General features: G+C 46.6%; 3 protein-coding genes across 3 annotated transcripts; 2 read left to right on the top strand and 1 right to left on the bottom strand.

Annotated features, from left to right (window-relative positions):
- Window positions 1-2680: 2680 nt before the first annotated feature.
- HOO65_050611 (uncharacterized protein) lies at window positions 2681-2998 on the top strand (the record flags this gene model as incomplete). Its single annotated transcript, XM_071000964.1, has 1 exon — window positions 2681-2998. The coding sequence occupies one exon, from the start codon at window positions 2681-2683 to the stop codon at window positions 2996-2998; it is 318 nt and encodes a 105-aa protein (XP_070858670.1).
- Window positions 2999-4255: 1257 nt separating this feature from the next.
- Window positions 4256-5058, bottom strand: HOO65_050610 (putative membrane protein C16E9.09c; the record flags this gene model as incomplete). The annotated part of the gene is made up of 2 exons (XM_071003506.1): window positions 4256-4711; window positions 4855-5058. 2 exons carry the CDS (start codon window positions 5056-5058, stop codon window positions 4256-4258), a joined length of 660 nt encoding a protein of 219 aa, XP_070858669.1.
- Window positions 5059-10529: 5471 nt separating this feature from the next.
- HOO65_050609 (LisH domain-containing protein) lies at window positions 10530-11534 on the top strand (the record flags this gene model as incomplete). The annotated part of the gene is made up of 1 exon (XM_071000963.1): window positions 10530-11534. One exon carries the CDS (start codon window positions 10530-10532, stop codon window positions 11532-11534), a length of 1005 nt encoding a protein of 334 aa, XP_070858668.1.
- Window positions 11535-13230: the final 1696 nt, after the last annotated feature.

The following is a 13230-nucleotide window of genomic DNA, read 5'->3' as shown; positions in this document are numbered from 1 at the left end:
GCGCGTTTGTTGGTTGGGGTCCGACGCAATAAAGGCTGAAAATATATTCCTTTATTTATTTATTTAGTTTATCGCTGCGCTTATGGTCCTTGTTGAAAGTGGGGGAGGGGCAGACAAAATAAGAAATGGTCGTCTACTACATAAAATCGTCGATAAAACGAAGACAACAACTCAAGAGTCAGATGCTAGTATCGGAGAAGTGACGAGACATGGAGAAAAGAGAGGACGCAATAGCTTTCCGGGTAAGGGTTCCGCAGCCTCCATACTACGAAACGGAAGATGGAGAGATACAGGGACGGAGAGAGAGCCAGGAATCAGGAATCAGCAGCTGGAGCCAGGTCGGAGAGCCCTAGCTGCTCTGCCCTGTATCTTACTAGGCGAGTTTGTCTTGGACTATTTGATTGTTTATCTGTTCTCCAAGAGCTTGGTGTTGTCATTTTCTCCAAGTCCCACGCATACCCGTTTGGCCCAGGCCCCGACCCCGACCCCGACCGATTATGCCCAGGCAGGCCCCTCTTACTGCAGTTTCCTGTTGGAGAAACAAGAAAGATAGGACAAAAAAGGGAAGATAAATAATATATACTTTGGTACTTAGCTTGTGATTCCTATGACACGCTTTGAAGGAAAAACAAGAAGGAGCGAATGAACGGAAAAAGAAAGTTCCAAATGATTTTGTGAGATTGGAGGAGCAAATGACGTCTTTGGCGATAAAAAAAAAGATACAAAGGTACAACAGTCAACGTCTAAAGATCTGAAGTCTCGGAAGCAGCATTGTGGTATGTCTGCACACGATACGAAAAGATCAGAGGTCTAAAGAGCTGAACGAACCAAGACTCATGGCTTTTTTGTGCTCGGATAAATGAGCAACAAGGCTGCCTGGGGAGAGGCAGGGAGAAAGATGAGATGACCCCCACGCACACTCCTACAGACAACAGACATGTATGTATGGCCACCTCCATTTCTCTTGCTGATTCGCCTGGTTGTTGTGTCTCAGCACTTACACCTACATACGTGCCTTACGGCATGCACTGCGACGTATTGCAGGTGTATTTCTTGCCTAGCAGTGCAATTCTAGTATACAGTTCTGGGTTGGGCATTTCCTCATGTGTGTCAAGATATTGGAGCCCAGGATCTTCCCTGCATTAATAAGCCGATCCCGCTTCTCTTCTCCTTGTCTTTGTTCTTTCTTCTATTCCGAGGAAAGAGGACAAAAAAGGACCAGAGGAAGAAAAAAAAGGCGTGAACTTGGCTAAAGGTTTTGGGCTCCGGTTTATTTTCTTTGGCTAGGCGCTGAGAAAGATGGACATGAGGAAGAGAACTACTCGGAATGCCCGAGAGAAAGACAGGCAGGACAGGACGACTGTGCCGTTTCCACAATCCCATGGATATCTTTCTTTGTGCTATGTGTGGCGTGTTTTGCTGTCAAGCTTGTCTAATAGTGAGATAATGTATATGTTGGTGGCCCTTCCCCTTCGATCAACAACAGCACCAACCAGAGACGATCGCATAAGACGAACCACAGCGCGAACAGAATCAGAGGCAAATAAAATGTGGAAGTGAAACCACGATTAGCCGGCACCGCTGCTCACAAGCCAGGAACAGTCGGCTTTCTTCTGGGGCTAATGGAGGCAATTCCTCTCCAAAGCCAAGGCCTGTCCTAGCTTAAACCCAACTTATCGATGCAGATTTTAGGTCTAGATGCATGTGCGTATAGTCTTGTATTAAGCCTTCCTTATCTCTAGTTTATAGTGCGGCTAGAAAAGAGGCCCGAATACAGACACCCCAACGCCAGATATTCCCATAACCCAGCATCTGCACCGAAACGAACCCCTTGTTTCTGGTACACTCACCTTATTTAAATCTTCACAAGCTAAGAAAAAAGAAGAGAAGAAAAACAGCTAGCAAGCTTACTCCAGCCTCGTTTGTTCTTTTTTCCTCGGCTCAAGCAGAAGACTGCTTTGCCTACCGCGATCAGTGTATATATAAGGGAGTCTCGCTGTGGGAGTCTCGCCATTCCCCTTTGCCTTATTGTCACTTTTCTGTGCTTCGTCTCCAGGCTGTTTCTTAGCCTTACTCGTCTGTACCTTATTTGTCTTTTGCTGTTTTTTATTTCCTCTCTCCACCCCACGAAAAAAAAAAAAAGCAACTCTCTCAGGCTTTTGCTGCTGAACTCGTTTCTGCCTGCTACTCCTTCACCCCCCAGGAAAAGAATTAAAAACAATAAAAATAAGTCTGGCTAAAATAATAAATCCTTTTTTTGTTATTTTCCTTTCTTTATCTCTCCAAAAAGACAAAAAAAGACAAAGGAAAGGGAAAAAGCTACACCAACGCCCCCCATCTGACCCCCCCCCCCCCTAGAGTGGCGTTAGTCTCCTCTACTCCAAGCCCAGAAATCTCTTATTCTTGTGTTTGCTCGTGTCTGGACTTAAATACCATTCGATTCTCCTGTCCTCCTGCTGTTTCAAGCTCTTCGTTATTTCTCGTTTTCTGCTGTTCGTTTTCTCCGCCATCCCAACAAAGTTCTTCTCAGTCTGTGTCGTTGTTTGCTTCCGTCTCTCCGTGTTGCTCCTTACTACCTCCGGCTCCACTCTTCACACCACACAGCATCACACAGCCTCTACGCCGTCTTCTTGCCTCTGCTTCTTTCTTGCGTCTCCTGGCTTTCATCTGTCTACTCGCCATGAACTTCTCCTCCACTCAGCTCTCCTCCGGTGCTGCCTCTACTCCTCCATCATCGGTTGACTTCGGCTTTTCCTCGGGAATCAACATGTCGTCGCCCAATGCTGGCTCTGGCGCCTCTATCGCCGCCGCTGTGGCCTCTGTCCCAGCATCTAATGCTGCTGCTGTTGCACACTCCGCTTCGGGCGCAAATGCCCCCCTCGCCGGCCAAACGGCGTCAACGGAGCCGTTCTTGCGGGACTTCACCTTGATCGCAGAAGCCGCCAAGAGAGCGCAAATGGCCATCTTGACTCGAGATATAGACGAGTTTTCCTTTTAAAAGACTTGATCTTCGAGCCCTGTTCTTTTTTGTCTATTCGCAACGCAGACAGGCTAAAAAAAACTTCTCTTCGTTTTCAGCATCCTTTACAAACAACTCTTTCTTTCGATAGCGGCCTTGTCACTTACTACTACTATTATTATTATTCTGATACTCCCACCATATTATTTGCATATTCGCTGCTTGATACCTCCCTCTATTTGGAGGGGAGGGGGAGTTCTTTTTTCTTTCTATTTACGTTTTTCTTTTTCTTTTTGGCGTTACTTGGTGGTGTTTTGGGGTATCTTTCTTATGACGGACTTGGTCTTAAATACACGGCACCTTTGGGCATGTTCTATAATATCACGACTATATTTCTTCTACTTCTGACGCCGCTATCCAAAGTAACGTATTACATGGAAACAGCTATTGCAATTTTGGGTATCAATCTAGACGAGCTCGTGATTATCTGTGACTTGTTGTGTTTCTCATTCCCCATCAATCTTTTCCTTCTCCCTTCTCCAAACCCACTTCTCATTTCCACTTTCCCAATCTTGTCCAAGTGGCGATAGGATCAGCATGTCAACTAATCTACCTGTCCCCCATCTCGGCCGTAAGTTTCGTCATCGTTATCTTCCTTGTAGGCTCACTTGGTGCTTTTCTAGCTAAAGGCTTGTTCCGCTAAACCGCTTGTTGGCCGAATACCTGGACAAGCAAAATCGGGACTCCAAGTCCCAAAGTCCCGTCCTCCTGGATCTAGACCATCGTCTTTAGCCTGAAGTTTATAGTCCTCCTGCAGTTGCCCTGGTATCTACAGTCCTAAATCTTGTCTCAGAACACATTTTCTCCAACGTCCTAGCTCTATCCAAGTCTTCACATGTTAATATAGATAAGTGCGGGATACCTCCCCATCGGTATTCCATATCTGAGCTAGTGCCTCTGCTTTTTTGGCCGGTCACCCGTAATTCGCTACACGCTATGTTCTTGTTCGAAGGTAAACAAACCCGCGACACAGTGATGCTCGTTTAAAAAACTTGAATTAGTCAGTTAATTGACCTCCTCGCCGGTAAAATAAGTACTTGGCCCTGCCCAGAGTATACAAAAGACCAAGGAGCTAGCCAGTCAGCCAGCCTTTCCACCTCTTCCCCGCTATTTCAATACATTTCCCATTTCCTCCCCAAGGGGTAGGCGGAGGCAAAGAAGAGATCCTTCTTTTTCTCATTTCCACATTCCCTTCTATTCTGCGGCATGGTAACAGTAAAAGAAACACGGATCCTTCTAGGTAAGCTTCTGCTTGATGAAGAATGACCGTAAATGCGACAGCTGCCACGCGCAAGTAGCAGCCAGGACAACTAGCTGGATTAGGATCCACCGCACAACCCTGCCATTCGTAGCCTCGGACTGGTCTCTGAATTCGCTCTCGCGCTCGCGCTGGAACACTTGTTCTCTGCGCACCTCGCGCAAGCGGTTGTTGAGATCACGAACACGCGAAGTCAGGTCATCCATCTTGCTCTTGTCCTTGCTCTCGAGATCGCTAGTCTCGCCCGACGTCACGTCTAGGTGCAGGCGGATGCCGCCATTAACATCTCTGGCATTGATCCAGCCAGACCGGCCTGATGTTGATGAGGGGGTGAAGCATAGCCTGTGGTCACCTGCGTCGCCGGCCGTGAAGGTGAACTTTCCGGAGTTGGCGCCGCGCTGGGAAACAACACGGTGGTCATTATCGAAGGTTTCCTAGAGAGAGTCTTTAGTTAATACATGTTGACTTCTGAACAGAGGTGAGAGCAGGGGGGGGGGGGGGGGGAAGGCAGGAGATGGGGAGGAAAGTCCCTATGATGGACATCAAAGGCTTTCAGCTACCCCTAACTCAAACTCACATCCACAGAAATGTAAATTGAAATCCCATTGTGACTCTCCCATGACCGCTTATTGTCGTCCCATTCTTCCGCACTATAATGACCAACCACCAGCGTATCCTTGGGAAGCTCTTCGATGAAGCAGCGAGGGCCGGTGCCATCAATGAAAAAGTATAGAGCTTGAGCCACAGAGCTCAGAGCCAGGAGAGGAAGCCAAGCCTTCATGATGTGTGCCTATATGTGCGATGCTGTCGTTGTATAGAAAGCGTCTAGGTATGGTCGTTCAGGAGAAGCACTATCGTTGTTGTTGAGAGCTCCGGGCAGGGTGAATGGAGGGGAGTGATAATAGGAATAGACCAATTATACTCTCGGAATATCGAATTGGGTGCTATTATAAAGGGAGCCGTTGTCGTCGGTGTTGCTGTGTGTCGCACTGCGAACAAGGAGATGGAACTAGATACAAAAGCTATGGCAAAGTGCCTAGTAACACAGTAAACTACAACCACAAAGCGGGTCTTTGCTAGCCTTTGACGGAACTCGAGCGCCAAAGAAGTTCCAGGGCTAAAGCTGCCACGTTCGAAAATACAAGCGCGACCACGTGACCTACAAGCTCTGAGTTTGATGGGTTATCTGCCTCCTATCCGGAAGAACATCGGATAAAGTAATGATATCCACGATATATACGTGTCATGTTCACCCTAGGGAAAATGGATCATCTTAACCTGGAACAGCAGTAAAAATGTTACCACACTGGTTTCTTAAGAGTGTTTTTCAAGATAAGAAAACCATCAAAAACCTGACACTGGAACTCCGGCTATCTTTCTCTCGCCTCTAATTTTTTTCTCGACGACATCCCTAACATCCATCATGAACATTGTACAGTCTCTTGTTTCTAACTAGGAAACGTAGAATAACCTCGCAATCATCGATTCTGCGAGAACATCCCAAAAAAACTTGTCAATGCACCTACTATTTTGAGTCTTCTTCAGCTCATGGCACTACGATGTAAAGAGCCCATGATGTTGAAATGTCCCAAGCTTACTAATTGGAGCTGAGACAAGTGACTGAGAAATATGGCTAGAGGTATTCCTAGCATCAGTGCTCTACACATGCTCAAGGGGCTGGAGGGAGGGGAATTTCAGAGCGCCATGGATTTGGAGAGAACAGACCAGTATGAGGCCAAGGATGAAGCAGGTGCTTTTCGTCTCGTCCGTACCGATCTGAAGGATAGCAGGATATGTTGAAGGCGACACGACGGCCAAAAGATTGCGAATTATGCTTCGTCCGGGATTCATCTCTTCTTTCATTTGACAGCATGCCGAGATGAGGGGCATTCTGCAAGATATGGAATGGAAAGAGGATGGCAAAGCCCTGCTTAAATGATTGAGAATCTAGGGGATGAATGCTCGAAGAACTTGTTAAATGAGAATTCGTTCTCGACAATGCTCTCAGTGTAGGCCAAGCGTCTTCTTCTCATTAAACCTCTGCACGCCAGATTATCGGCAGTGGCACCACAAAGACTGCAGGCAAGATGCCTAAAAATTACAACCACCCAAGAGTGTACACTGTTCTAGTACTCTAAGCTAGCATCCGAGTGGGCATGCATGCAATCGGGTTAATCGAGATAAAAATTTGGGGGGTTTTCCGGCAGAGGTAAATGTACCACGTCAAAAGATGGAATCCAACCCTTTCGTCCGAAGAATCTATGTGCAAAAGGGTTGGAAGTAATAACATCAGGGCCCAGGTCATTTATCAACCAAAGCTATGGACGAACTGGCCGTATCGGCAAAAAAACAACATCTAAATCACTTTGCCGAGCAAACGGAACTGGGGATTATAAATATGACATGAGAAGACCTACGTGAAACTCGTTCAATTATGCTGGAGAACAGAAGCCAAGAAAGCTTCATCAATGGTTAGCTAACATGCATATGCCGAAACAAAACGATTCCCATTTCAGGTCTGTGCCATAAGGGAATTCACGAAGATAAATAGCTGCTTCCATAGTCTTCTGCCAGGAGCCCTTAACCTTACTGACATGTGAGACTACTTGGGAGCCTGCCTAGTTGGGAGCCTACTCATGGGCCTATCCAAGGACCTACTTAGCACTCCGCTCAGCAGGCCATTCCTGAGTCCACCCAAAAGGCTGCACTAGAGCCTGCCATTGTTTTCATGGATGGATTTACTACCGCTGCCGCCGGTGCTTCTGCTACTGACATCTCTACCCACAGTGATGGCGAGGGCGCATTCTTGGACGCTTTGTAGACTTTAGATATATTTCGGATTGCGTTGATGGCAATGGCAATGGAAATGACCCCACCGATATGCCTAAAGATCATCTCAATCTTAAGCCTGGGGGATGTTGGCAAAAATGGTGATATTTCCAAGTCCAAGGCTATTCTTGACTTTTTCTAAACTGAATAGCTACTTCAACGGTGATGGATCGTCAAGCCATGTCCCATTCCCCTTGATATCAGAAGCCGTATGGATGGCCATTCTGATAAAGTTAGCAACAACGGCAATATTGAATGACTTGCTCCTCTTCTATATAAGACTGTCTAGGCCACCCGAGACCGCGTGACTGAAGACAGAGTAGGAACTGCGTCGGAGGCTGCTGTCGATAGTTCCCGTGAATATTACAGGGAAACTCTTGGGTCTATTACCCTCCAAGTTTCTCTGTTCCTAATTGTCAACATGATTGATTTACGATTACGCCTAGGACAACTGGAACTGGAAATATCCTGATCAGGCGACCATTACCCCCTTGGATGCTACAACGTCTGCTCCCTAGCTCAGCCTTAGCTCCTCTTCGGTGCTGCACTTTCAGCTAGATCTGATTGTTTAATAGGGGTGGATGGGTGAAATTTCGAGGGAGGATGCCGTTGCGATCGGTTTTGATGAGAATCTTAGCTTGTGCTACACAGGACGGGCGGTCCCTTTTTAGCGCTATTTTTAACCTCTGCTGGGGGATTTTTGTTCTGTGTCTTTTCTAGACGCCTGTTTGCTTATATCTGCAGGGGTTTTCCAAATTGGCATATTTTGGCTCGTTTTATTGGCTGTTTTTGTTGCAAAACATTTTCTTTACTGGTTCTGGTTACTGCCGTTTTGGGGTAGCGTGCATAATAAGCGATTACACCAAAAATTTCCCAATCTATCCTCTTCGCATCTAACCAACTATTTGTGCACCAAAAAATGAGGCTAATATTGCTCTCACTCTTCAGAACCTTCAAAATAACCCTAGCCTAAGTCTCTGGCCTGCCACAAGGCTACATTAGGTGGATCACCATGCCCTCCGTCGCTGAGAGAATAGGATTCAATGTCGGCGCAATACCATCCCCAACCCACCTACGGAAACTATCCGATCTAGAGGAGCAGGTCATTGTCAAGTTCATTCTCAGCCTGAATTCGCCAGGGCTTCCCCCGCAACTATGTGGTGCTGAAGAAATGGCCAGTTGACTGCTCGCTGACCGCGATGCGTCACCGGCCGATAAGTGCTGGGCGCTTCTAACTTCGTCAAGCAGCAATCAGACTTCAAGACACACTTTAATCGTAATTATGACTATGTGAGAGCTAAATGTGAGAATCCAGCCATTGCTCGCAGTTGGTTTACCACGCTTGTGGAGAACACAATCGCAAAATATAGTATCAGCCGCTGGTATCTACAACTTTGACGAGACTGGCTTTATGAAGGGCGGCATTGCAAGTGGAATTGTCGTCACAGGTGCGTAAAGGCGTGGAAAGGCTAAATCAGTGCAGCTTGGAAACCGGGAACAGGTCACAGTTATTTAGGCGGTTAATACTGAAGGCTAGGCGGTTGCACCATTCATCGTGGTTGAGGGTCAAGATCACCTCTCTAGCTGGTACCGAGGAGAAGGTCAGCCTCCCCAACCCTTGGGTTTCCAAGACACCAAAGACAGTGCTAGAAGCCAATTCTCAATCTGAAGATCATGAAATGCGAGTTAGAAGGCATCAGAGCAGCTCCCCAACATCAACTATTCAAACACTTGAGACGCTTTGAAAAGGAACGAAGGCAATAATGCGGCAGAACGCCTTGTTAAAGTCCGAGGTCCAGATCCTTCGTCGGCAAATGAGACTCTTATAAGAAGCGTCATAGAGCAAAAAAGACCCAGCTACGGAATAGAGGGGAGACGAGTATGCATAAGGGAAGGAGTGAGACTGATCAGAAAGACGTTGCTGCACAGGTGATGGCAAAATTATTCAGGGGGTGGTGATCAGGGAAAGTCGGGGCTAGCGAGGGTAAGGCAGTATGGAGCTTGTGGTAAGACTGGTTGGTCATAACTCAAGAGCATGTAAAAGTGCTGTTGAATATTAGGGGAAACAAATTACGATTAGTTTCAATTGAATAAATGCTGTGTCGTGTTTTTATGCTATGGGTGATATTTTTGGTGCTTTCGCTTATCATGCACATTAGTTGAATCTTAATTTTCTTTCTTTAGCTATTTCCAGTCTAAGCTATGAAGTTATTTTTCATTTTGATAATGCCAGCCTAGTAGTAATCTGAGTCGGGGTTACCAGGATTGCTGTCCCTGACCAAGTTCAGCCAGCCGTTAGAGTTGGTAACTATCAGATATGTAAAGGGCCTTTGCCAAGGCGGTTTGTTCAGTCTACACACATTAGTGAGGAAAATACAAATCGGTTGAGATCTACTCTTCGATCAAGAATTAGATAGATGATCAACAACCACAAATCACAAATCCCTTCTTCTCCTCATTCTAAGGACATTCAGTACGTCCTACCAGTTTGTACTATCACCATCACCATGAGGGCTTTAGCGTTGATTATTGTTTTTGTGGGCGCCGAATTAGGGTTGTCTAGGGTTAGGTAGCTATCATATGTCCTATGCCTACGCTTACATTGCAGATAATTGACGCTGTCATTTATGTTGAGTCAAATAAAGTTTATAAGAGGAATATTACATCGCACTGTGTAGTCACTTGACCCTTAACGCTTGTCAGTTTTGCCCCTCCCTCTCCACATTGTCGGACATGCCATGCCATGGAAGTCTTCTGTCTTCCTCTGCCCTCTTAAATAAGGCTCTGCCATCTCTCCATAAAGTCTTCCATTGTCACTCTATTTTTCTGCTTCTTTGTATTCTCAGCATTGGCGTATAATATTCTAATATTCGTCTTGTACGTGACTTTCCTCGGTGCTTGAGCCGGCGTGATGTAGGAGAAAGAGGCTGAATTGTAATAACTGGCATAGGCAGAACAACACAGACCCCAATCCGTGCTCCAGGACGACAATGCTAGATGGGCATGGACCTGCCGTCTTGCGAAATTTGCTGTCTGTTTGACCGACTAGCTTACAAAATCCGGACCTTGGAGTGATTCTATTCATCTTATATAGGAAATTCTACATGATCTGTTAGTATTATGCTGGGATGGCCTTCTTGATCCGCAGCTGTGGATTTTATCCTATATTAACGCCCTGGCCTTCGTAGCCCTAGCCTAACGTATAGGCCATGTGATTGACACATAAACTGGTAGTGATGGCTCAAGAATCGTATCTTCATCAAGACCATAAAAGCTGGCCATAGCCTGGCATTAGTGTTGCAAAATCCTGTTCCCTTCACCTATCATCTCTGGGTCATTTGCAGGGATCTACGCTCACACAGGTTGCTTTTCTTCTTGTCTCTTTCTATCTTCACAGCCCTTTTTCTCCGATTACCAGTAGCCATGAAAGCTTCTCTCATTATCCTCACTGGTGCGTCCACTGTGTCTGCCACGTGGTTTCCACCCTTCTGTTGTGCTGGTTTCCCTAGTCCTGATGAGCCACAAACTACGACTACTGCCACCACTACTACCACCGCTACTGCTGTTACCAACATCCCAGCTCCTACCTCTACGGAGCTTGGCTTGGACGGAATTTACCCAGCCTCTTCTATTGACAGAGAGCCAACTACTCTGTCCACCAGTATTGTAGCCACTAAAAGTGCTGATGCTGGGTCTATCCCGATCGATGAAGGCCTGGCTCTTGTGATTGACCCAACAACTGACGTAGAAATCACTGTTTATCCGACTGAGGCCCCTGAAAATGCCTATGCCGAGTCATTTCATTTCTCTGACGACGAGGAACTAGGCGACTTGCTCCGCTCTGACTCTGACTCTGACTCTGATGTTGACTCCTACAAAGGACTAACCGACTTGCTCCGCTCTGACTCTGATGTTGGCTCCTACAAAGGACTAGCCGACTTGCTCCGCTCCGACTCTGACTCTGACTCTGATGTTGACTCCTACAAAGGACTAGCCGACTTGCTCCGCTCTGACTCTGATGTTGGCTCCTACAAAGGACTAGCCGACTTGCTCCGCTCTGACTCTGATGTTGACTCCGACAGCGATTCCAAGCAGATAGCGGGAGAAACAGATTCAATAACTGAAGAAGCTAGAATCAAATACGGCATTGTAATTCAGGAACTTAAGGCAACTCTCGCCAGGTTGAAGGGCTTAGCCGAAAGGCCCCAGAAACTTCAAGCCGCCGAAGATGTGCCCAAAAATAGTGAGGTAGGGGACGAGATCTCCAATGAGAAGGGATTTGACTTTCCTACCCTCCCCCAGGCCACTGACCCCGATGCTACTACGCCTCGCATGGGCAACGGTGATTCTGCTAGCAGCCAAATCTTTGGAAAAGATTCTGACGATGCTAGTGGCTCCAAGTACACTGAGGACCAAGATAAACGCTAGCCAGCATTCGGCTTGAGTGCTAAGATAGGCTAAAACGAAGTTGCTGCTAAAGTGGGGGTTGCCTACGTTAAACAATGGCTGTACAATGCTATCAATATTTCCTTTTTCTTCTTCTATTTTCTTCCTCATAGCGAAATGTCTTTCATTATTCATAGCCCCCTTTTTTGGTAGTTCCTCGGGGTATTCTTTCATAATTCTGTGCCCAGTTATAGATTTCGGCACTTAAATAATCTAACGTAGTCCATAGGCGAGCGGACCACCTCCCGCACACCTGCAACCAGAAAGGCTGTATCTAATACACCACCACAACGAAAGGAATAAATTCAAACTACTCGGAACTAAATCCTGCCACTACTATTGAATCATTCTCACAGTTCCGCGCGTCGTGTCCGGTCTTGCCATAAATACTACAGTGCCGAACAGCCACTACGGACCCGTGCTCGCCGCTGCCATTCTCGCGCCTCTCTTGCTCTATCTGCTCATCCACAACTCTTGGGCCTAGTAAATTACGTCCATCCTTTATGTTAAGGCTTCCTCCTTTCCGGAGAAATGTTTTTATGGGCCTTCGTCATTCGCTTAAAGCATGATTGGGCTCCCGAAGCATCTTGTTCTCAGACCTTAGAAGGGGTCGTCGTTGGGTTGAGGAGGGCTAGTTGGTGTTGGAGTCTGCAACTTTAACTTTAAATTTAGCTTCAACAAGACAGTCTCGGGATGAAAAGGAACCAATCCTGCTCCTCTAAATCCGGCCTTAATATTTTCTTCTATAAGAACAGTGTGGAAGGCAGACTTGAAGGCGATGAAAACTCCAGCTTGGTGACATGGTTAATGTGTGACCTCATAAGCAGCTCAATCTCTCGCCCATACGCTTGCTTGATGGACTAACAAAATCCAAAGGCCGAAGCAGGTGTGATGAGTGCAGTGGTATAGAGATAATGATTATATTCTTCTCCTTGCAGAATGCATTAAACTGGGCTGACCGATGGCTTTCACGGCCGCCAATCACTAACATGCGATATACGCTGGTTGCACGAAGGGTAGTACATGTATCGAAATGCCAGATCCAGACCAGGCCTGCCTTGTCGTCGCTCCATCCATTCTCACTCGGTTTTATCACCCAGACGTGCGGAATGTTGCACTCAGTGCACCGGTTGGCAGGATAGTAGGTCCCCTTGAACAATAAACAGTGGAATGCACCAACTCTTAGCATCCACTCCTTGAATCACTGTTGCCCATTCTCGATTGCCATGCTAGACTGTCTTTTTCCTGCCACCTCTTTCAGGGTGTATAACAACCATGGATGAAGTAATCATGACCATTGCAAAGCCAGTGTCATCAAAGTTGTACAAATCCACATCCTAGATACTGTATCTAGTCGTCCTCATGCTGTGGACAAGCGCGAACCACGCGTTTATTTTGTCGGTTTCTTCACAAAGGTCTCTTTAGTAGTCGTATACGATTAAAACGCGTCTGGAGCTCTAGTTGTCGTTTCACGAAGTTCGAAGGCCAAAGCTTTCCGGCGCGTCCTGAAGCGCGTTCGGCCAGAAGTATATTCGCCATATCTTCCAGATCAATAACCCAGGGTAGAGATCCTCGGAATTCCAAGTTAATGATGTGCTCAAGAAGAGTCTTCTCTTCTAGCTCCGTCAATTTTCAGTGAATTTACGCGGGCATCTTATCAAGCACGTCGGCCGTTCAT

This window comes from Ceratocystis lukuohia, assembly GCF_044167205.1.
Source record: "Ceratocystis lukuohia strain C4212 chromosome Unknown Supercontig5_pilon, whole genome shotgun sequence".
NCBI lineage: Eukaryota > Fungi > Ascomycota > Sordariomycetes > Microascales > Ceratocystidaceae > Ceratocystis > Ceratocystis lukuohia.
This window is presented reverse-complemented; position numbering and strand designations above follow the sequence as displayed.